The sequence below is a fragment of the Chelonoidis abingdonii genome, chromosome 7, assembly GCF_003597395.2.
Source record: "Chelonoidis abingdonii isolate Lonesome George chromosome 7, CheloAbing_2.0, whole genome shotgun sequence".
NCBI classification, from domain to species: domain Eukaryota; kingdom Metazoa; phylum Chordata; order Testudines; family Testudinidae; genus Chelonoidis; species Chelonoidis abingdonii.
Genome location: NC_133775.1, coordinates 80529256 through 80552699, shown reverse-complemented (window position 1 = coordinate 80552699; position 23444 = coordinate 80529256). Strand labels below are relative to the sequence as shown.

The window sequence follows — 23444 nt, the reverse complement described above, 5'->3', positions numbered from 1 at the left end:
AGCTGGCATGTGCCCCCTCTGGACCCTATGTGGAGGCACAGCCAGGTGGCTCTGCAGGCTGCCCTTTTCACAGGCACTGCCTCCACAGCTCCCAGGCAATGGGAGCTGTGAGGGCAGTGCTTGGGGTGGTGGCAGCGTGCCGAGCCCCCTGATTGCCCATACTCGTAGGAGCCCGAGCGGGGACATGCCGGCTGCTTCCTGGGAGGCATGCGGCTTGGAGGCTAGCAGGGGGTCTGCCAGCCCTGCTGCGCAGCACTGCCAACCAGACAGGCAATGTACTGGTCAGTGGTGCTGACCAGAGTCGCCAGGATCCCTTTTCAGCTGAGTGTTCCGGTCAAAAACCAGACACCTGGTCACCCTAGACACTACTGCAATCAAAATATAATTGATTCAATGCACTGAAGCAATCTTGGTTTTATTAAAAAGAACAGAAGTACTTGTGGCACCTTAGAGACTAACAAATTTATTTCAGCATAAGCTTTTGTGGGCTACAGCTCACTTCTTCAGATGCATAGAATGGAACACACAGACAGGAGATATTTATACATACAGACAGGGCTGGTGCAACCATTTAGGCGAACTAGGCGGTTGCCTAGGGCGCCAAGATTTGGGGGCGCCAAAAAGTGGCGCCCCCCCCAAAATTTTTAAATGGTTGCAGCCGTTGCTGCTGGAGGGGCTGAGCTGCCGGCGGCAGCAGCTGCCTGCAGCTGGCAGCCCAAGGTGACCCCTGGGTCAGGGCGCTGCTGCTGCAGCCGGACAGCCCAGGGCGCCCCTTCCCCGGGGTCAGGGAGCCCCTGGGGTCAGCGAGCCGCCGCCGCAGCCCGGGGCTCCCCGAGCCCCTGGGGTCAGCGCGCCGCCGCCGCAGCCCGGCAGCCCAAGGGGTCCCCTGGCCCAGGGAAACCCCGGGCTGCTGGCTGCCGCGGAGGCGCTCTAACCCTGGGTCAGGGTGCTGCCACCGCAGCCGGCAGCCCGGAGTTTCCCTGGGTCAGGGCGCCGCCGGAGGGGGCAGCAGGCAGCTCCTGTGGAGCTGCCGTAGTGGTGCCTGCGGATGGTCGGCTGCTCGGGCTGCTCCGGTGGACTGCCTGCAGGCACCACTGTGGCAGCTCCACCGGAGCCGGGACCAGCGCAGGGGGTGGCGAAATTGCCGTCTGCCTAGGGCGCTCAAAACCCTAGCGCCGGTCCTGCATACAGAGAACATGAAAAGGTGGAACTGTGCATACCAACTGGAAGAGTCCAATCAACTGAGATGAGCTATCATCAGCAGGAGAAAAAAAACCTTTGAAGTGATAATTGAGATGCCCCATAGAAGGTTTGAGAACTTAACATAGGGAAATAGATTAAATTAGTGTAATGACCCAACCATTCCCAGTATCTGTTTAAACCTAAGTTAATTGTATCTAATTTGCATATTAATTCGACTTCAGCAGTCTCTCTTTGGAGTCTGTTTTTGAAATTTTTGTGTTGCAAAGTTTTAATGTAAGCCTATTTAACTCATGAAAGCTGTTGGCCTGTTAGTAAGAAACTGTAGCTGCTTGGGCGGAGTGGGGGAATGGGGAAGAAATCTATTCAGCAATGACAAGAAGGTCAAGCCTGAAGATTTTACTGGTGTGGGGGGGAAAATGTGCCCTTCATGAATTATTTCCAGAGAGTGTGCAGTTTAAAGAAGCCTCCTACCCATCTGACAGTAGTTCAGACGTCATTAGTTAACATTATCTATCTTTTAGCTTAGAGCTGATTAACTGGTTTTGTGTTTTTCGTTTTTAGTATTAATATTCAGTCAAAATAAAAAGTAAGAAACCCCACCACAAACTATGAAGTTCCTTGTGGGGATGGGGAGCTAGGTCTTTGAAAACTATGCTGAAATATGTATTTTATCATAACCAGCTCAGTTCTAACCAAATCAACGTATTTCCTTTAGGGAGGTTCCTGAACTGAAAACTCTAAAGAATGCTTATTAGCCTCCACTGGAGGGCCAACAATCCAGCTTCCAATTTGGGTGGGGCAAATATTTACAAGCATAAATCAGAATTTGAAATACAATTGAATGACCTCTAGTAAACCAACTATGTCTGTCGTAAAGAACTGCCCACTAGTCTTTGACCTTCTTGTAGTAAATCTGTTGTTTACCCAAAAATGTAGTTCTGGAAGAATAAACCAGCTTTGCCCAGCTCTTAAAAGCTATTATGGTAAAAAAAATAAATAAATCAATATTTAAAAGGGAGAAACTGGCTCCTCAGTATGTTTGCATAGAGCAACTAGAGTTAAAATATAGAACTGCTATGGGACAATTTCAGTTCAGGAGGGTGGGTCACCTGAGTGCCAAACAACTTTGAACAAGATTTGATCGTTTCATATTCCAGAAGATGGCGTTTCCTTGCTATGGGATGCACAGTGTGACAGGAAATAAATTCTCTCTGCAGGAACTTCTGCATAAAAATAGTTAACTCCTTTCTGAGTGCTTACCTATTCTTTTCAGACTTAAACATAACTGGACTTTATACTATGCAGCATCTTTACTATTAGGGCCAGGCTTGACTTGCATATACAAATTAGTGTTGTCAAGCAAAACCACAATCTCTGTTTCACGCTTAAATTTCATGCATGGTGCACATACTCTTATGTAGATCTGAGGTTGTCTTTTCATTTGGACTTTGTAAATTGACCTTGGAGATGTACAGATGAAAAGCACAAAAGAGTAGTAGAACCATATTTTGAAAGAGCAAATTTACAGTATTTGCTCGCACATCCTAAATTAATTTCCATCATTAAATTACTTTGTGCATACAAACGTTTGATGTGATTTGTACAAATTTGCTTGAAAATATTGCAAGTTGACTTGTGGAAGCACCCTGAAAAATTAGCCCAAAGGGTGCCCAAAGAAATGCTTTAACAACCAGTTATCAGCACAGATAAAATATTCTAAACTTGAATTTTTGTTCTATTCCTAAAGCATGTTCAATATTAACTAGAATAAATATAAGAGAATTTAAATGGTACTGGTTTCCATGGTTATGTCATAAAAGCTGTAGTAGTTTAACTAGTGGGTCAGTCTGATACAAGAGCTAGAATTGAAGAATGCAGTTGATGGAAAATTGAATAAAAAAGTGTGACAAGTTGATTTGGATGACTTGCTTTCTTCTGATTATTTCTGTAGTAAAAAAATTGGAAGTAGGTAACAGATTGCTGGATCCATAAAGGATTACATTTTCCAAACAGTTTTAACTCTTCTTTTGCTAAACTGAGCCCAAGCATATACCCAGGTTGTGTTTGATTTAAATTACCAAAAATAATTCCACTAAAGTTCATAAACTACTATTTTGTATTGCATGTTGGACTTGATAGTCAGTTTCTGTAGCTGTACTACAAAACCCCAAAGTTTTAAGATATATCAAACAAAAGGAGAAAAGATACTTGTGGCTTTTAGTTTACAAAAGAACCTCCTTAGTGGGTAATAGGTTTAAACAAATAATGAACAGAATTGTGATGTTTTTGGACTGTGGAAATATGCATGTAAGGAAGCTGAGTTCAGTAATTTAACTACTGCACCCAGGGAGGATCTCAAAGCAGTTGATGAACAGTAATGAATGAAGCCTCACTATACCTATATGGAAGGAAAGCATTAATTGACTCATTTTACAGATGGGTAAACCAAGACACAACTGAGTTAAGTACTCAAAGTTGCCTAGTGTGTGCAGTCCTGGATTTAAAAAATGAGCCACTACTCCTTCCTCTCAGACAAGGCTGTGGTTTAATATGTGTTGCTTGTATTACATTTCCAGCTCTGGGCCATGTGATGGGGGGGCCTAACCAGTTTTTATATTAGTAGAGATGTTAATCTAGAAGGCACTGGTAAATTTGGAGTACAGCATAATGTTTGTAATCTCTAAATACCCAAATAGAGATCTGCATAGGCAGGTGACACTGTAGTCCCATGTCTAAAGATGTTGCTTAATAGTTAGCCACCACAGCTTATTTCTGTAATTATTTGCTTCTGTGGAGTTAGCAAATATAACTGAGTTCTACTGATCAAATGGCAGCTAGAGGTAATAATTTGAATACTGTTAAAGTTTGTTTTTACTGACTGCCTTTTTATTCTTTTGGCCTCACTTCCAATTAACTCTTATTTTTGTTCAAAAGAAAAGCAACAGGGGAAAGGGAGAAATAGCCCCACTTCTTTTGTGACTCTGCGAATGTGGGGACAGCATGTGCAGGGAGATTATGGTCAAATGTCATTGCAGATGTACAGAATCAGTATTTGAAGAGTATTCTGTCTGTGTATATGTAATTCCTAAATAAAGCAGGCGTGGATTATGCTCAAGAATATGTAGACTTGTTGTTCTGCAGGACCAATAAAACTGGGGTTGCAGTGTAAATGGACTCTTGTGTCCAACTGTTAATGATGAGCTCTTCACTTTCATGTCATGGTCACCCTTGCATTGTGTTAATACGTACTGACACAAACATTGCAATGCATTATCAGCTTGTTCCCCTGCAACTATGCTGTCTGCAGCTCCATTTGACTGATGGCTTTCTAGTTCTTAGTGTGAGAACCACTATAATAAAAAACTGCCTAAACGCTGAAGTGGCTTTACATCAAAAAATGACTCAGCAATGGGATTGTGTATTAATGTGCATCTCCAAAAGTTTCTCAGTTAACAATGAAAGTTTTCCCTAACTGCAAGCCCTCAAACTCAGCCTGAGATACGAAAATCAAGCTGGATTCATTCCTTGCTGCACATCACTAAAAGAGTCTGCAGGCCAAACTGGTCTCTGACATGTGTGGATCCTCAGCAGTTTTTCTGGAGCTGCACAGGTGTAACTGAGGATAACCTAAAAAATGTAACATCCGTTCTTATAGCTGTGACTCAGAAGGGATTCTTCATTAAGGGTACTGGCATGCACTCTCTAGCTCAAGAAACCCAGTTTGTGCAGCACAGTGTTTCCACAGAGTATTTTTCCTGTGTCCAGGTCCTTATTAACTAATTATGGAATAAATAGACCACAATAAACAAGGGGAATGGAATGTAGCTTTTGCACTTCATGTGCTGGATTTACATGACCACCAAGAATAAAAAGCAATCCAGAGTTATTTTGGCCATAAGTAATGATTGGACTCGTGTAGATTTGCATGGAGCAGTTCTGTTCAGTTAGAGGGTAGAATTTTTACATTCTCTTAAGAGTAGAACTGCATTTTAAGGAACTTGGATTGGGAGTAGAGAAAAGGCAAAATGTACAGTTAATAATTTGTCAGGATCAGATTAGACTTCCTAATGGTAGCCTATTAGGCCACTGAGAACCCTTTTAAATGCCAAACTATTGAGATGATTTCTAAATGCAGCTTACTTTTCCAACACAACTGTTGAGTTTTGCAAGACAGAACCAATATTTTTAGACCAATCAGTGTCTGAAGTTCTTGATTCAACATGTTGGCAAATACAACAGACTGGAGATGAGGTACTGAGCCAGAATCATTCGTATTAATTCACTTTATTGCAATGAAAGAAAGTGGAAAGCTGGTTTAATACAGCTGTGCTTCAGAAGAAAAGTTTGAAAGAAACATTAGTACAGCTTTTCTGTGTGGGGGAGGGCACAGGGAGGAGAGACAGCAAAGTGGAAGGCTGATGATTGATCTAGGTGACTAGACAGAGGGACAAGGCACTAGTAGATGAAATGGTATAAAGGGCCAGATTAGGCACTTGGAATGAAGGGAAAAAAACATGCAGAGGGAAAGATGCAGGTAGTCAGAAAAGGTTAGTAAATTAACTTTGTGCTTGAGGATTGTGACTGCAGCCTTTCCGTAGGTCAGCATTCCTGTCAAGATGCACTACTGGTTTGCAACCTGATTCTAGCCTGCCTTTAGTTCCCTTTAAAGTGAATGAAAGTTTAGGGCAATCAACACCATGCAGGACTGAGCCCTTAAGTTTTTCCTTAGAATTGGTTTCTGTGGCAATCCTAGAACTTGACCCTCACACTTATCCTTCTCTGCTTAGGGGCAGGGCCTCATAAATAAATTTAGCCAAGTGTTTGACCTTTGGATTCTGTTGTTTCAAATCATTCTTAATCCAGTGGGTTTCAAATCTTAAAAAATGAGTTTTCTGTCTGAATCCCCAAATGGCCTTTCTTCAAATTTTAGCAAGAATTCTCTGAGTAAATAGCGACTACATTTCCTGCATCCTGTGTCAGTGAGAACCAAGAGAATGGCTGTTGACAGATATAATGGTATTGCCCCTGTGTGCATAAGAATATAGACAGAGCCTAGAGGATTAGTCTAGTGTTTCTGGGTTTTTTGTTTTTTGTTTTTGTTTTGTTTGTTCATGAACTTATCCAGCAGTAACAGTTACCCAAATAAGACTGAAAATATAACAGGCTGTTCAGGGGGTTATTCAGTCTCCATGCCCAATGCAGTTTTTGGCTATTTGGTTAAGACATCCAAGAATGCCCACACCATATGCTGGAGTTGGATTTAGGAGGCCCTGGACAGTGACAGACGACATGCAGATCCTCCTTGTCATTAATGTATGGCCATTGACTGGGTAAAAAGTCACTCTTGCCTCAGGGCATCTCCCATTGATCACTTAAGATGCCACCTGAGGAGGTTTTCACAGGTCTCATCTCCATCTACTTGAAGTGGAATTCCCATCAGCACTGGGGCTTGAAAAGTGGGCATTCCTGTCGTGTCACCAGTCAGATCTGGTGGTGTGTTCTAGGCTCGACTAGAAGCTAATACTGGGTTTATGGTAAATGGGATGTAGTGCTTTAGCTATCAGTTGAGGTCTGTTGAGTGAGAACAGAATTTCCCAGATAGTTGATTGGTGTGGCAATTGGAAGTTGCTAATCTTCTTCAAAAAGTCTGAGAGAGGCTGTAACAAGGTTATGTTAATCAAGTTAGTCTTGACCTTCCATAGGTGTTCATGGCAGGAACGGTTGGCTAACAGGTGACTTTTGTTGTTCCTAAACTCACGCACACAGTCAATTGAGCAGACTCTCTGGGATTGGAAAGGGCTTCACTTCAATGTCTCTCACAGATTAAAGCACCCCTTTCCTTGATTGCTCTCACAAAGAAAGAGTGGTTAGGCTGCAGGGGACTTTTATACTGAGCCAAATCTGAAAAGCAGCTGAGATGAGAGGTTAGCTAAGGATTTGTGAAGAGGCTTAGAAGACTACCTTTTGCATATGTCACTACACTGGGAAATGGGTGGTAGCTGTATTCCCAGGTCAAAGGAGGACTTGTTGGTTAAGATGTGGCCTATGGTTAGACTATACAGACTGTCAATGTCTCATTCATCTAGAGCAGTGGTTCTCAACCCATGACCCAATCAGTACTCAGCTATGGCCCATGTGACATCATTAGGGCCATAGAGATATACCTGTCTATCTCATAGAGCTGGAAGGGATCCTGAAAGGTCATCGAGTCCAGCCCCCTGTCTTCACTAGCAGGACCAAGTACTGATTTTTGCCCCAGATCCCTAGGTGGCCCCCTCAAGGATTGAACTCACAACCCTGGGTTTAGTAGGCCAATGCTCAAACCACTGAGCATGTGTGGCCCACACAGCAAGTTGCATATGCGGCCCACAATGGCAAATAGGTTGAGAACCACTGACCTAAAGTGTCCATGCCAATAATGCCAATACTAGTGCCTGGTTAGGTCAATATTGGTTATTAGGAAGCAGATTCAAAGTGACATACACCTTCCGATGGGACGCTGAACACATCACATTGTTTTTAAAATTTAATCTATTCTTTGGGTTCAGTGACTGTATAATACTTAGCATAATAGGGTCCCTGATTTGGGAGCTTATGTGCCACCACAATACAATTAATTAATAGACCTTTGATATTTTTAGTGAATTTGAAGAGTAGGAGCAGGGTGCATTAACAACTGTTATGACGTCCTTCCACACTAAGGATACCTCTCTGGGGGAGGGAATCCCGTTATTAGGAGGAGATCAGTAATAGTAATGGAGGATTCAATCGTTAGAAGTATAGATAGCTGGGTTTGTGATGACTGGGAGAACTGCATTGCCTGACGGGTGCAAAGATTGCAGATCTTATGTGCAGTGTAGGGAGGAGCCAGTGGTTGTGGTACGTGTAGATACCAGTGATATAGGGAAAGGTAGGAAAGAAGTCCTGGGGACAAATTTAGGCTGCTAGGTAAGAGATTGAAGTCCAGGACCTCCATAGCAGCATTCTCCGAAATCTTCCAATTCTATGTGCAGGGTCAGACAGACAGAGAGACTGCAGGATCTCAATGGATTAGATGTGTAGGCAGAAGGGGTTTAGGTTTATTAGGAACTGGTGCACCTTTTGGGGAAGGGTGGGCTCCACCTAAACCAAAATGGAACCAGATTGCTGGCATGTAAAATGAAAAAGTTTAAAAACTCCTCTACAAACTAAGGGCTGTGGGAAAGCTGACCACTGACATTCCTTGGAGGAGGAGCTATTGATAGTTATTCTCCATGTCCTAGTAAGGAGGAGAGGATAAAAGTTCATAAAGTACAGGTAGGAATTGAAGACAGACAGTCAGTTGAAAAAGTCCCATTCAGTTACATCACATAATGGTAGACAGCTAAACAGTGACAAATTTTATAAGTGCTTGTATACTAATGCAAGAAGTTGAAATACTAAGATAGGTGAACTTGAGTGCCTGGTATTAAATGAGGATATTGATATAGTAGGCGTCACAGAAACTTGGTGGAACGACGATAATCAATGGGACATGGTAACAGCAGGGTACAATATATGACAGAGTAGGTCATGCTGGTGGGAGAATGGGATTATTTGTGCAAGAAACCAGTCCAATATAGTAAAAATCTTAAATGAATCAAACTGTACCATAGGTTCTCTATGAATATAAATTCTTATTATTAAAGCATAGAGTATAGCAATAGAATATATTACTGACCACCTGATCAGTATGGTGATGCTGATTGTGAAATGCTCTGGGAGACTAGAGAGGCTGTAAAAATAGTTGAAATTCCCCATTATTGAGTTTTCTATCCCTATATTGATTGGGTACATATCCTCTCAGGAAGGATGCAGAGATAAAGTTTTTAGGCAAAAATTACTGCTTGTTGGAGCAGCTAGTCCTGGAAATCACAAGGGGAGAGGCAATTCTTGATTTAGTCCTGATTTAGTGCCTATAGCTGAACTGCTTGGTAACAGCAATCATAATAGAATTAAATCTAACATTCATGTGTATGTGGTGGTCATGGTGGTGAGGACATACCAGTGGAGACCATTTCAGTAGCATTTAACTTCAGAAAGGGGATCTATGCAAAAATGCGAAAACTAGCTCCATGGAAATTAAAAGGAATAGTCACAAAAGTGAAATGCCTGCAAGCTGCACGGAAAGTTTAAAAAAACTCCACCATAATAGAAGCTCAAATGTATTCCCCAAATTAAAAAACCCAGAGAACCAAAACTAAACAAAGTAAAAGCAGCTAGAGGCAAAAAGGCATCCCTTAAAAAGTGGAAGTTAAATCCTATTGAGGAAAATAAGAGCATAAACTCTGGCAAATCAAGTATACAAGTATAATTAGGGAGGCCAAAAAGGGATTTGAAGAGCAACTACCAAAAGACTCTCTATATATTTTTGATGTTAGTTTTTAAGTACAGCAGAACCAGGAAGCGTGCCAAACCATCAGTGGGACCACAGGATGATGGAGGTGCTAAAGGAGCACTCAAGGAAGATGAGACCATTGCGGAGCAGCTAAATGCACTCTTTGCATTGGAATTCACTGCAGAGGATGTGAGGGAGATTCCTACCCTTCTGCCATTCTTTTTAGGTGACAAATCTGAGGAACGGTCCCAGAATAAGGTATCAATAGAGGCAGTTTTGCAACAAATTGATACATTAAACAGTAATAAGTCACTAGGAGCATATGCTAGTCATCTGAGTTCCTTCAGAACCTCTTGGGTGAAATTGCAGAACTACTAAATTTGGTATGTAACCTATCATTTAAATCAGCCTCTGTACCAGTGACTGGAGGATAGCTAATGTGACACCAATTTTTAAAAAAGGCTCCAGAGGGGATCCTGGCAATTACCGGCCAGTAAGCCTAACTTCAGTACCAGGGATATTGGTTGAAACTGCAGTAAAGAACAGAATTTTCAGACACATAGATGAATAATATTTGTTGGGGAAGAATCAACATAGCTTCTGTAAAGGGAAAACAAGCCTCACCAATCGGAATTCCTTGAGCGGGTCAACAAAAATGTGGACAAGGGTGATTCAGAAAGCTTTTGACAAGGTACTTCACCCAAGGCTCTTAAGCAAAGTATGCAGTCATGGAATAAGAGGGAAGGTCCTTTCATGGATCAGTAACTGGTTAAAGGACAGGAAACAAAGGGTAGGAATAAATAGTCAGTTTTCACAGTGGGAAGAGGTAAATAGCAGGGTTCCCCAGGAATCTGTATTGGTACCAATGCTGTTCAATATATTCATAATTGATCTGGAAAAGGGGGTAACCAGTGAAATGGCAGAATTTGCAGACGATACAAAATTAGTCAAGATAGTTAAGTCTAAAGCAGACTGTGAAGAGTTACAAAGGGACATCACAAATGTGGGTGACAGGGCAAGAAATATCAGATGAAATTCCATGTTGATAAATGCAAATTAAGGCATATTAGAAAACATAATTCCAGCTATGCATACAAAATGATGAGGTCTAAATTAGATGTTTATCACTGAAAAAAGATCTTGGAGTTATCGTGGGTAGTTCTCTGAAAGCATCGGTTCAATGTGCTATGGCAGTCAAAAAAGCTAACGGACTGTTAAGAAAGGGATGGATAATAAGACAGAAAATATCACAATTCCACTGTGTAAATCCATGGTATGGCCACACCTTGAATACCTCATGCAGATCTGGTCATCCCATCTCAAAAAATGATGCATTAGAATTGGAAAAGGTACAGAGAAGAGCAACAAAAATTATTAGAAGAATGGAACTGTTTCCATATGGGACAAAATTACAAAGATTGGAACTATTCAGCTTGGAAAAGAGACTAAAGAGGATGTGATAGACGTCTATAAAATCATGACTGTTGTGGAGAAAGTGGATAAGGAAGTCTATTCTTTCACATAACACAAGAACCATGGTTCACTAATGAAATTAATAGGCAGTGAGTTTAAAACAAACATAAGGAAGTACTACTTCACAGAACACACAGCCAACCTGTGGAATTCATTGGCAGGGGATGTTGTGAAGGTCAAAACACTGATGGCATTCAAAAAAGAATTAGATAAGTTCCTGAAGGATAGATCCCTCAATGGCTATAAGCCAAGATGATCAGGGATTCAGTCAGTGGCTTTGTTGGTATTTTTTCAAATATATGCGGTCTGCAGATAATTTATACTATGTAATAGGTTATATATTTATGTGTATTTGGGCTTTAAACAGCCCTATATTAAGAACACAAAGTCTTTATAAACTCTTCCAACTAAGCAATCAAAATTCAACCAAGAAATCTGTTTCGTCTGTAAGTTTCCACTTACTCATTTAGAAAATGTTTAGCCTGCAAACTAAGCCACTTCCTTTGTCAGTTATTGTGCTTTTTCAACATATTAACTGGTGTTAAAGGAAGCAATTAACAGAAGGCAAAAATAGTTCACAACATGAATTGATGATTGTTAGTATCTATAATGTTTTGGCTTTCATTTAACACAAGGCAACCAGTAGTGGAGGAATGTATATTTCAAGTAAAAGGTGAAAGCTAACTTAATCTTGGGTAGAGCTCTGTGTTTGTCACACAGCTCACAGAAGTCACGGATTCTGTGACTTTCCGTGACCTTGGTGACTTCTGTGGGTGGGGGGAAGAGACGGTATGGTTGACCCCATGGCCGCTCAAGCTGCTCAGGTGGCCCCAGGCACAGCCACACTGGCCGCTGCTGAAGCAGCTCTGCAGTCAGCCACTCCAGCAGCCCCGCAGCCAGCCACACTGAGTGCTGCTGGAGTGGCCCAAAGGCCAGCTGCACCAGCCACTGCTTGACTGGTGCCCACGGGCTAATGCGGCCGCTGGCCCCACCCGCCCATCAGCAGCCCTTTAGAGGGACTTCTCCCCATAGAAGTGGACCCTCCAGATGCCTCTCCCTCCACAGGAGAGGCCTCAGTGACTCCCCCAGCAGCGACTCCCTTAAGATTTAGTCAGGGGTATTTATAGTATAAGTCATGGACAGGTCACGGCCCCTGAATTTTTACGTATTGCCAGTGACCTGTCCATGACATATACTATAAATGCCTGTGACTAAATCATATCCTTAATCTTGGCCCATGGGGACACTGGGGGAGGGACCCTCAAATTCCATCAAGTGTGTGATTATTTTAAGTGTTATGATGTTTGAAGTTTCTATTGAAAATCGCTCCTATTAGGAACATAACTTTAGTAATCCATTATTTAAAATTAAACCTTGGTTAGAATGAGACCAGTTCCCTGCCCTGAAGAGTTTATAGGGATTTGTGCCCAGTATTAAAAATTCTGTTTTCAGTGGTCCATCCGGAAGTGCACAGCTTCTATCGTCAAGATAGTTTCCTTCCACTTTTGGACTGGGTGGATTCTAAGCATATACTTTTTTTTTTTAACCTCTACTCTAGGCAGTAAAATATATTGTCAGCAGAGAGGCCTCCCATCACCATCGTAGTCATTACAGAAAGTTTTCTGTTGGGTCACTTCCAAGCTGAACTCATAGTTCTTTTATCTACATCTTAACTCTGCTCCTGCTGTCCACCTTCTATCTTCACTTCTCATGGCTTCCTATGGTATACGCTGGATATGATGGATGAACAACACATCCCATACCATAGCAGGATCACTATCCTAGATCTGTATAATCAACTTTCTGGGGCACATACAGCAAGCAAAATTCAATAGGCTTTGGAATTGCTACATAATTGAGCTGACATGATAAATGGAACTGAATGTTGACAAACAGTAAAAGAAATTTCCCTTTGATCAGAAGAAATAACAAAGGGAGAGAATAATGGAAATTGAGACAAGATTTATAAGGAAGGTAGAAGTGATGGAATGACAATTTCTAAGTATTTAGATAGAAGCAATTAATCTGAACAGTCAATGATGTTTTTCCCTTGATGTAATATGGTTTAATTTTCTTGTTTGACCCATACAATATGAAATTGTTTGTTCTTTTTGTTGATATTGTAATACCTGAAAGGCACAGGGAAGGTGACTGAGATTTATATCTGGGTAACAGTGAGTTATGAGGGCAACAAGAGGACCCTGATCTATGCAAATCCATGAAATGTGTGTGTGACTGAAGTATATGAAGACTTAAATTTCAAGTACTAGTTATTTCAAGTTCAACATGTACAATTTGAATTCTGATGGAAACATGGCAATCATAAGAGATATGAAATGTCTTTAGCAGCAGCTATATAAAAGCCTAATAAAAGGAAGGCAGGATGGTGAAAGTGATCATGAAATGGTAGAGTTTATGATTCTCAGGAATGGTAGGAGGGAGAACAGCAAAATAAAGACAATGGATTTCAAGAAGGCAGACTTTAGCAAACTCAGGGAGTTGGTAGGTAAAATCCCGTGGGAAGCAAGTCTAAGGGGAAAAACAATTGAAGACAATTGGCAGTTTTTCAGAGACATTATTAAGGGCACAAGAGCAAACTATCCCACTGCATAGGAGAGATAGGAAGTAGGGCAAGAGACCATCCTGGCTTAACCAGTAGATCGTCAATGATCTAAAGATAAAAAAAGTCCTACAAAAAGTGGAAACTAGGCCAGTTACAAAGGATGAATATAAACAAATAACACAAGTATGTAGGGACAAAATTAGAAAGACCAGGGCACAAAATGCAATCAAACTAGCTAGAGATATAAAGGATAACAGGAAAACATTCTGCAAATACAATAGAAGCAAGAGGAAGACCAAGGACAGAGTAGGCCTGTTACTTAATGAGGGGAGGGAAACAACAGAAAATGTGGAAATGGCAGAGGTGCTTAATGACTTCTTTGTTTTGGTTTTTGCCAAGAAGGTTGGTGGTGGTTGGATGTCTAACACGGTGAATGTCAGTGAAAATGAGGTAGGATCAGAGTCTAAACTAGAGGAAAAACAAGTTAAAAATTACTTTAGACAAGTTAGATGTCTTCATGTCGCCAGGGCCTGATGAAATGCATCCTAGAATACTCGAGGAGCTGACTGAGGAGATATCTGAGCCATTAGCGATTATCTTTGAAAAGTCATGGAAGTTGGGAGAGATTCCAGAACACTGGAAGGGCATATATAGTACCCATCCATATAAAGGGAAATAAGAAGAACCTGGGGAACTGCAAACCAGTTAGCTTCACTTCTGTACCCAGAGAGATAATGGAACAAATAATTAAGCAATCAACTTTCAAACATATAGAAGATAATAAAGTGATAAGTAACAGTTAGCTTGGATTTGTCAAGAATAAATCTTGTCAAACCAGCCTGAAAGCTTTCTTTGACAGGGTAAAAGTCTTGTGGATAGGGGGGAAGCGGTGGATTTGCTATACCTTGACTTTAGTAAAGCTTTTGATACTGTCTTTCATGACCTTCTCATAAACAAATTGGGGAAATGCAGCCTTGATGGAGCTACTGTAAGATGGGTGCTTAATTGGTTGGAATGGGGTCCATAATGAATGGGATCACACAGTGATCAGTTCTGGTCCGCTTCCATTCGATATCTTCATCAATGATTTAGATAATGATTTAGAGAGTACATTTATAAAGTTTAGTATCAGAGGGGTAGCTGTGTTAGTCTGGATCTGTAAAAAGCGACAGAGTCCTGTGGCACCTTATAGACTAACAGAAGTATTGGAGCGTAAGCTTTCGTAAGTGAATACTCACTTCCTCTGAGTTTATGCTCCAATACTTCTGTTAGTCTATAAGGTGCCACAGGACTGTCACTTATCATGTTTGCGGATGATACTAAGCTGGGAGGGGTTGCAAGTGCTTTGTAGAGCTGATGAGGCAAGGCTGCCCCCTCTCCTAGCCAACTGGAAAAAGCACTTGGAAGAGGGCTATATATGTTCTGTTCCTTCCATCAGGATGGAGGAAACAGGGGCAGGGGAAAGAACTATCTGTAGACCTCTCTCAGGCCAGGAAGGTAAGGGAAAAAATTACATGGAGAGCTGCAGGAAGGGTTCCTGAAGGAAGCTGCTGAAATTACTGAGCCCAGAAGGAGGTCTGTACAAGCCCTGAACCTGAGGGGAGAGACTACAGGCCAAGGAGACTTTGAGTCTGGAGCTGGAAGAGACTTTATATCAAGTTTATTTGGATTTAATAGAGTACAACCCCAACAGGGGAATTGTATCTTTACTTTTGCACTGTATGGGGTTCTTAAGGGGCCCTGAGAGAAGGAAACTTATGGCAGGACACTGCAGTTGGCCAGCAGGGGGTGCTAAAGGGCAAGTACACCCTTTTATAGTAGGATGAACTTTTTGTTTACTTAAAGCTTAGAAATATAGCAAAGACTTTTTGCTTACACAATATTGTATCACTTCAAACAAATGTTAAATAACATACTATTAAATACACAATACTATAAATCATTCTAGGAGAAAGTAGTAGGTCTTAAGCCATTTGGGGAAAGAAATTCAGTTTAGTTTTTAGGCTGGAAATATAGGGGAATACCACCTACAAATCAATGACACTAGATAAATCAAAAGTCAGGGAAAATGCCTTTAACATTACCAGTAAGGGAATGTGGCAAGTCCACAGATCTTGAAAAATAGGACTATGGGATAAGCTTTCAGGGAGAGAAGTGTTTCAGGTAATGGAAGGGGACACTGAGGGGAATGGAAAGCTTTCAAAAAGTAATTGTTGGATGCACCATACTGAAAGCAGCACAATATCACCAGCTCAAGGGTCCTCACACTTCATTGCACTGCAACTGCCTGCTGACAACATAAATTACTATATGACCCCAGGAGGGCATTGGGGGGGGGGGGGGCAAAGCCTGAATCCCCCTGTCCAGGGCAGTGGGGCTGAAGTCGTAGTCCAAGGGACTCAGTCCCAGGTGGGGAGGCCTGTAATCTGAGCCCTGCCATCCAGGTCTGGAACCCTCAGGCTTCGGCTTCATTCCCAGGCGGTGGGGCTGGGACTTTGGCCCTGGGCTAAGCAAGTCTAATGCCAGCCCTGGTGACCCCATTAAAACGGGGTCACGACCCACTTTGCGGTCTTGACCCACAGTTTAAGGACTGCTGCCCTATACGATGAAAACATGAGCAAGGAAGTCAAGAAAGTATTAACAGAACAGAAGGCCAAATGAAAGGAAGAATTTGGGCTACAGGAGATAAGAACTTTAAAAGAATAAAATGGAGTTTCTTTTTCAAAGGCATATGATGGACAGTATTCTGCTGTCAGCTACACCACTGCGACTTGATAGCCTTATGAGAGGAAAAGTTGATCTCAGCAATATCTATTTAGTATACAGCTTATTTATTTGAATTCGTGGTCCTGTAACAGCAGGCCACAGGTGCCTTTCTGCTGCATGAGTGCAAAGGGGAGCAAAACGGGACAGAAAGGCAGTTACGTGTGCTGAAGAGAAGCTGCGCCCCTGGACCACACTCATTTCAACTACAGACACTGCAAATTTGTGGGTTTGATGCACTCTGGGTTTNGAGGGAGCTGGGGCAGGGGGGTGCGGGGAGGGCCGTCTGCAGCAAGTAAGGGGGGGGGCACGCAGGGGAACTCCCTGCCCCAGCTCACCCCTGCCCCGCCTTCTCCCCGAGCATGCCATGGCTGCTTCACTTCTCCTGCCTCCCAGGCTTGCGGCGCCTAAGCTGATTGGCGCCACAAGCCTGGGAGGCGAGAGAAGTGAAGCACCGACGGTGTGCTCAGGGTGAAGGCAGAGGGGGGGTGAGGTGGGGCGGGGGGGATAGGGATGTTCTGGGAGGAGAAGAGAATGGAACTAAAAAAAATGATCACTGAGTAATGTGTACTTCAGTGTAGATCAAAGATTCTGCAATAGATATCTGCATTGAAGTTTTGATACAACAAAGGTTTTAGCCCTACAAACATTTAACACAGGATCTCTGTGGGATGTTTATTAATTAGCCACACTCTTGCTATGTAGCATGTGCCTCTATCATCCAGCCCCTAGGAGACTGCATAAACAAAAAGTCAAACACTTACCCTGCCAGCCCACATCCTGTAGGCCTCAAAGATAATGAACAACTGTTTCAAAAAGCCTGTTACTATGTTCTTGAAACCTGTTCCACTTCTCATCTTCATTTCTGTGCTTTGAAACCACATTTGAATTACTTGCATTTGGTTAGCAAGATTGTTAGCATCTAGTATTTTTGTGGCAATTCAAATGTCCTAAAAACAGTACAACTAGACTTTTTCTGCTTTCTTTGTATTAACCATGATTTTGCTTTAAGATTGAAGTCTTTACCTTATGAACATTTTTAGCTGGCTGAATAAATAAAATCATAGTCTGCAGGCATTTTTTTCTGCTGTTGAACATGAACTTCAATTGTGCATATATAATAGCTATTTAGACTTATATGCATGCATAAGTGTTCAATGTGTGCATATATTTAGAGTGAATGTTTGGATCATAGTAGGGACCCTAATGCATGCACAAAATAAACTCTGGATAAAACCCTGACCTAAACCACTCAATACATTGCATGTTTTGCTTTAACAACTATGTATAAGGGAAAAATACAAGCCCTGATTCAGCAAACACTAAAGCGAGTAATTAAAATTAAGCATGTTCTTAAATGCTTGGCTGGATTTGGGCAGTGACCACCAAAGTATTTCCCACAACATTATCTTTAAATTCCTAGTGATGATGATCTTTTGCAAATGTATACACAATCCTCTTTTGACTACCAGAAATGCATGGCTTCTTTTTGCCTTTTTTCAGGTAGTGTTTAGTGTTTAGGTTTAGATAAGAAAAGAAGAAACTTGTTTGCTGAAATCATAGCTCCATCATATAATTTATAATTTTGTCTTGTTCTCCCCAGTCTATTCATTGTGGAGTCAAAATCTTAACATCACCCATAGTTTACTTTTCTATTTAAGTGAAAAGTATGACTTGCTCTACTTGAATCATTGAATACTTTGTCCTTTAACTTTGCAGCCGTATACAACTTTAAAGGTGCAGGAGAATCACAGTTACCTCTGCAGATTGGTGATGTGGTCCATATATTGGAGTCCTGTGAAGGTAAGTCATTGCATTCAAAATATAGTGTCTCTTTTTAATTGCTTGCTTTGAAAACTTACATTTATATCACATTTCCTCATGTGGTTTCCACCATCAACCAGCATTATATTAACATATTCCTGGGAAAAAGGTTAATTATTTCATTAATGAATACTTTTTAAATCTCAGAAGTGAACTAAGCTGTTTCCTATTTGCTTATTTCAGTTGACCATTCAACTTGCAATAAAACATCAATCGCTTTCATTGGACAGTCATCTTTATTTTATTGGTTTCAATAAATAGAATGTACTAATGCAAGTCACCTGAAACCTACCACATGATTATGAAGCCAGTTTATCACCTGTGTGTGTGGGAAAAGCCTGGTTAGCATGAAAGGATTTAGTGAATTTCAACTTCAGGTTTTTCATCTAATTAGTGGTAAAGGAAAGGGGGCATTCAACTTATTTTCCCTTCCCCTACTTCCCTTTAACCTGCGAGTATACTGATGAGAGCTACACGGATGTTAAGATGATCATAGACATTGTCTTACACCTAGATCTACCTGTTCTACCAAGAAGCACATAACGTACTACAGCTACAAAAACAACATTTAATATTGTAAGAGTTTCAAAACCAAGATAGTTCCTGCTGCACTTGGTTAGTGTAAATTTGCCTTCTTTGGATCGGAGTATATTCATCCTTGGGCATCTGTTGTCAGAAATGTTAAAGTGCATGTGGTTTTCATGCAAAACATTAAGGATGAAGGAATCCAGGTGGATAAAGAGTTGAGGTTGTTGTCAGTCCCTCTTAGGTGCACTATGCTTATCTGATGGAAGAATTGAGTTTTGAAGATAATACATGGGTTGTATGTGTGTGAGCTTTATTATGTTTTAAAACTCTCACTTAACACGAAGAACTTTTTTAATACGTAATATTTCACTCTTTTTGTATGTCAGAGCTGCCTTACAAGAAATACTTTTTTGAAATCAAAACATCTCACTCCATTTACCTCAAGTGTCAAACAATGATTATTAAATAATGCTGGCCAAAATTTAAAACTAGCGGCACATCATTAACATTGAATGTGTTGCTCCAACTTATTGGTGTATGTGGACCTACCTAACAAAGGGGTGGAAGTAAGACAGAACTAAGATGGGAAGACGCAAAAAGGAATAAAATAATACTGGAACTTGCAGCAAACTTGTGGTGCTAAATGCATTGCTTATGCTAGAGATAGATAAGGTTCCTGTTCAGGCCATGCTGGAATCAAACCAGATATTTTTGTTTTGACCCATACATTCACAGCCTTCCTGAGTTATGCTCTGTGAAACTGTCAAAGCCAGTGACATGTCATATTTTTCCCTATGCAAACTGAAAATTACTTGGTTTGACTCTGAAGCTAAACAAATCCAACTCACTTTAGCTTAAAGCTAAGTCCAGACTTGCATGAAAGGTGTATTTATCTTATAAAACATTTTGATGAATGTGGTCTGAGTGGAAATTTGGTGAGAATCCCAAGGACTGCAAAGTTGTTTTAATATGAATATCTTGTATGACTGTACCCTATTAGATATTTAAAACCTTTTAATGCCTTTGTCTTCTATTGGGTAAAAAAGTATTAACTCTAATAAAGGAAAAAAGTTTCCTGATATTTTAGACTGGATATGCTCTGCCCTAGAGTCCTCTGAGAGAAGAGGCTCTATCTGCTTACTTTGTACCACTTAGGCTGTCTCTACACTGCATGCTTCTTTTGGTGGCTTGTTAAGTATGCACTCAGGGCAGCTCCACTAGTACTCGTTTAAAGTAGCAGTGTAGATGGTGAGGCATGAGTTAGGCAAGTAGAGTACAGATATGCTACAAGGGTGTGGGTATGTAACTGAGTCAATATCCCAAACAGTGCTCTGCTTTCCCAACTCCTGCGACTTCCATCTACACTGCTATTTTTAGCTGTGTAATGTCCTGTGGCTGGAGCCTTTCCTTGCCTGCCATGAGGATGGAGGGGAGGAATGTAGCTGTATTGGTGGAGAAGATCAGGTGTCTCCCGAAACTCTCAGGAGAGGAGCGAGTGGCCATTTGCAGTGGTTCTCCTTTGAATGTATGCATACATTTCATTGCAGGTGTGTGTGTGCCCAGTGCACCAGAGTTGAAGATTTTTGCCAGTAGTACCACTAGATGGCATATGTATCCCAGTTCTCCTTGTCTGCCATCTCCTCTCAGTGAAAGTTGGAGTTCTCTGTGGCTGTTTGCTTTGGTTAGCCAGTGTATTCTGAAAATCTTTGCATGTATAGAACAAAAAAGCAGAGGGACTTCTGTCTAGAAGTTCACCTGACGAAAGAAGAATGTGTCCTGCGTTGAAACCAGATCCCAAACATGAGGTGACGGATTCTAAATCCATGAGGAATGTTCCTCCAGCCACCAGCAACTCAAAGCACAAGTCAGGTGAAAAACAATGCTTTTCACCTTCACCATTGCCTCCTTGAAGCTTTCTGATGCTGACAAGTGCTCAAAATCTCAATCTTCTCAGGAGAAACCTGCTAGTAAGTCCTCCAGTACTGGTTTGAGGTATCATAAACGTAAGTACTCACCAGCTCTGTCAGAGGATGCATCATGGACTCTGGCTCTTTCAGGGCCAGCAAGTCTAGTGCCTTTAGTTAATCAGTCAGTCTGTAAACCTGAAGTCCAACCCAGTGATGGCAGTGCTTTCCTGTCCACAACCACTGGGTCACATGGCCTTGTGCACATATGTAACTCGGCATACCAGGCTTAACCTTCACTGTTAACAGGCTTTGCTCCATTTTGTTTTTTTGTTTGACCAGACAACCTTTGGTCATGCTCATTTGTGTACCTGAATGAGTGTTTCAGTCTCTGAACTGGTGGCTGGACACTTGTAATATGTGCAAAGGGGTCCCATTTCTATCTCCAGAACCAAGTAGAACTCTGGTTACAGATGCATCTACCAAAGGCTGGGGATCTGCCTCAGTTGACTTCATGCACAAGCTCTGATCACCCAGGAGGTCTCTCTGCATATAGACATGTGAAGTTCCATGCTATCCGTTGGGCCTGTGAAATATTTATGTCTTTCATCAGGAACTAGTTGGTGCAAGTCCTTGCAGACAACAACACTGCCATGTTTTATCTCCACAGCTGTGGGGGAGGGTATGGATATGTGCAAGAATGACTCATCTATATCAGGAGGCTATCCACTTGTGGAACCTCTGCATAAGAATCAAAGTTTCCTCAAGATAGTTCCATCTTCTGGGAGTGAGGAATGCCACTGCAGATTCCCTTGGCTGGGATTTTTGCAGACCACCACAAGTGGTCAATCAGAAAGGACATCACCCTCCAGATCTTCCATCAGTCAGGATACCTGGAAATATACTTGTTCACTATTAACTTGAACAACATATTCAAGAACTTTTGCTCCAGCCTGAGTTGCAGTCTGTGTTCCTTAACAGATGTATTTCTTCTCCCATTGACCAGCCATCTGCTATATGCATTTCCTCCAGTCCCTCTCATCCCAAGAGTACTTAGGAGGCTGAAAACAGACAAAACAACATTTATCTTAGTGGCATTTGTCTGGCCAAGATAGTTCATAGGCCTACACCAGCTTTCAATCAGGCTCCCTAACTTCACTTTGAGTCAGGGATCTGCTGTCTCAGAACCAGGGCTGATCTCCACACTGCAGCCTCCAATCTCTCCACCTCACTGCATGGATAAGCTCTGGTTAAATGCTTGTGAAAACTGAGCTCCAGAGATGTCCAAAATGTCTTTGTGAGCAGCAGGAAGGATTCTGCTAGAGCCACATCCACAGTTAAATTGAAGTGTGTATCCATCTGAACAATCTCAGCATTTATCACCCCCAGCGACAGGACACTAGTCATATACTGGATTACTTATTGCATTTGAAGCAATCCGGCCTTTCAGGTCTTAGAGTTCACCATATCTGCAGTCCATCTGCCAGTTAGAGGGGTTTTCTGTTTTCTCTCATCCTCCTGTATCCAGATTTCTGAAAAAACTAGTCCATGTTTATTATCTAGTATCTGACCAAGTACCATCATGGGATCTTAATCTAGTCTTTAAAGGCCAATGGACTCTTTAAAACCCCTAGTGATGTCACCATTGTATTTCTGGAGGCAATAACTTCTGCAAGAAGAGTATCTCAGCTACAAGTTTTGCTAACTAACTGTCCTTAATTTTTTTCCCTATGAATGAGGACAAGGTTCCTTTCAGATGACACCCTAAGTTCATTGAAAATGTAGTGTCATCTTTTCATCAGAACAAATCTATTAATCTTCCAGTGTTTTTCAAAACCTCATTTTTCCAGATGACGAAAAACTTCATACCTCGGATGTTCACAAAACTTTGCTGTTCCACTTTGATTGCACTGTTGTTCAGTGTGATCCCAGGCTCTTTATAGCCTATGCAGAGAGTCGAAGGACCAATAAGTGATAGCTCAACATATCTCACTGGATCTCTGACAGTATCAAACTTGATTACAGTCTTGCAAAACTCTCTCCACCACCAAAAAAACCCCCAAACAAACAAACCCAACTCATGCCCCCAGGGCTCAGTCCACTTCCTCTGTATTGTTGAACAATGTTCTGATAACAGAGATCTGTAAAGCAGCAACGTGGTCATTTGTACATAACTTAGGCTTCTTGAACAGCCGAGCTTCATCAAGTCAGCACTGCAGTCTTGGTTCAGATAATTCAAAATCCTACTATCTGTAAGGAAACTGCTACAGAGTCACCAGCAGCAGAATGCATATATGCACCATCACTTGAAGGACAGAAATGGGTTACTTACCTACAGTAACTGTTCTCAGATGTGTTGTGTGCTCATACATTCCATAACCCTCCCACCTGTCCCGCTACTTTTGAACAATAACCTCACTGGAGGGAGATGGAACTGAAGAGCTGAACATGCCCGTTTTATGACTTAAGCTCAATGTATGAGGAGAATGAGGGTGTACATGCCACCTAATGGTACTGCTGGCAAGAGTCTGACTTAAGTGCTTTGGGGACACACAACTGCAATGAAATTATACATGTGCACAACACACCATTAAGAACAACAGTTACTGTAGGTGTTTTTTCTCCCCTCATTTCTTCATTATGCAGCTAGTAAGAGACCGGCTCCCACCCAAAACCACAGCTGTGATGGTTACACTTGAATATACACTGTGAAGAAAGAGAAATATTAGATAGATGTTTTATAGTGCAAAGATTTGATAAACAAAACTGCTCCACAGCATCTTGTGACCATGAATTACAACATGGCTTGTGTAAAAGTGAACTCTTTGTG

At 41.6% G+C, this 23444-nt stretch overlaps 1 protein-coding gene across 1 annotated transcript in view; it reads left to right on the top strand.

The window, feature by feature from the left end:
* The window catches only part of DOCK2 (dedicator of cytokinesis 2), a 538858-nt gene that overhangs the window by 15134 nt on the left and 500280 nt on the right, over nt 1–23444 (top strand). Inside the window, exon 2 of the mRNA XM_032803688.2 lies at nt 18078–18161. Coding sequence (XP_032659579.1) covers nt 18078–18161 — 84 coding nt within the window. The remainder of the gene's footprint in view (nt 1–18077; nt 18162–23444) is intronic.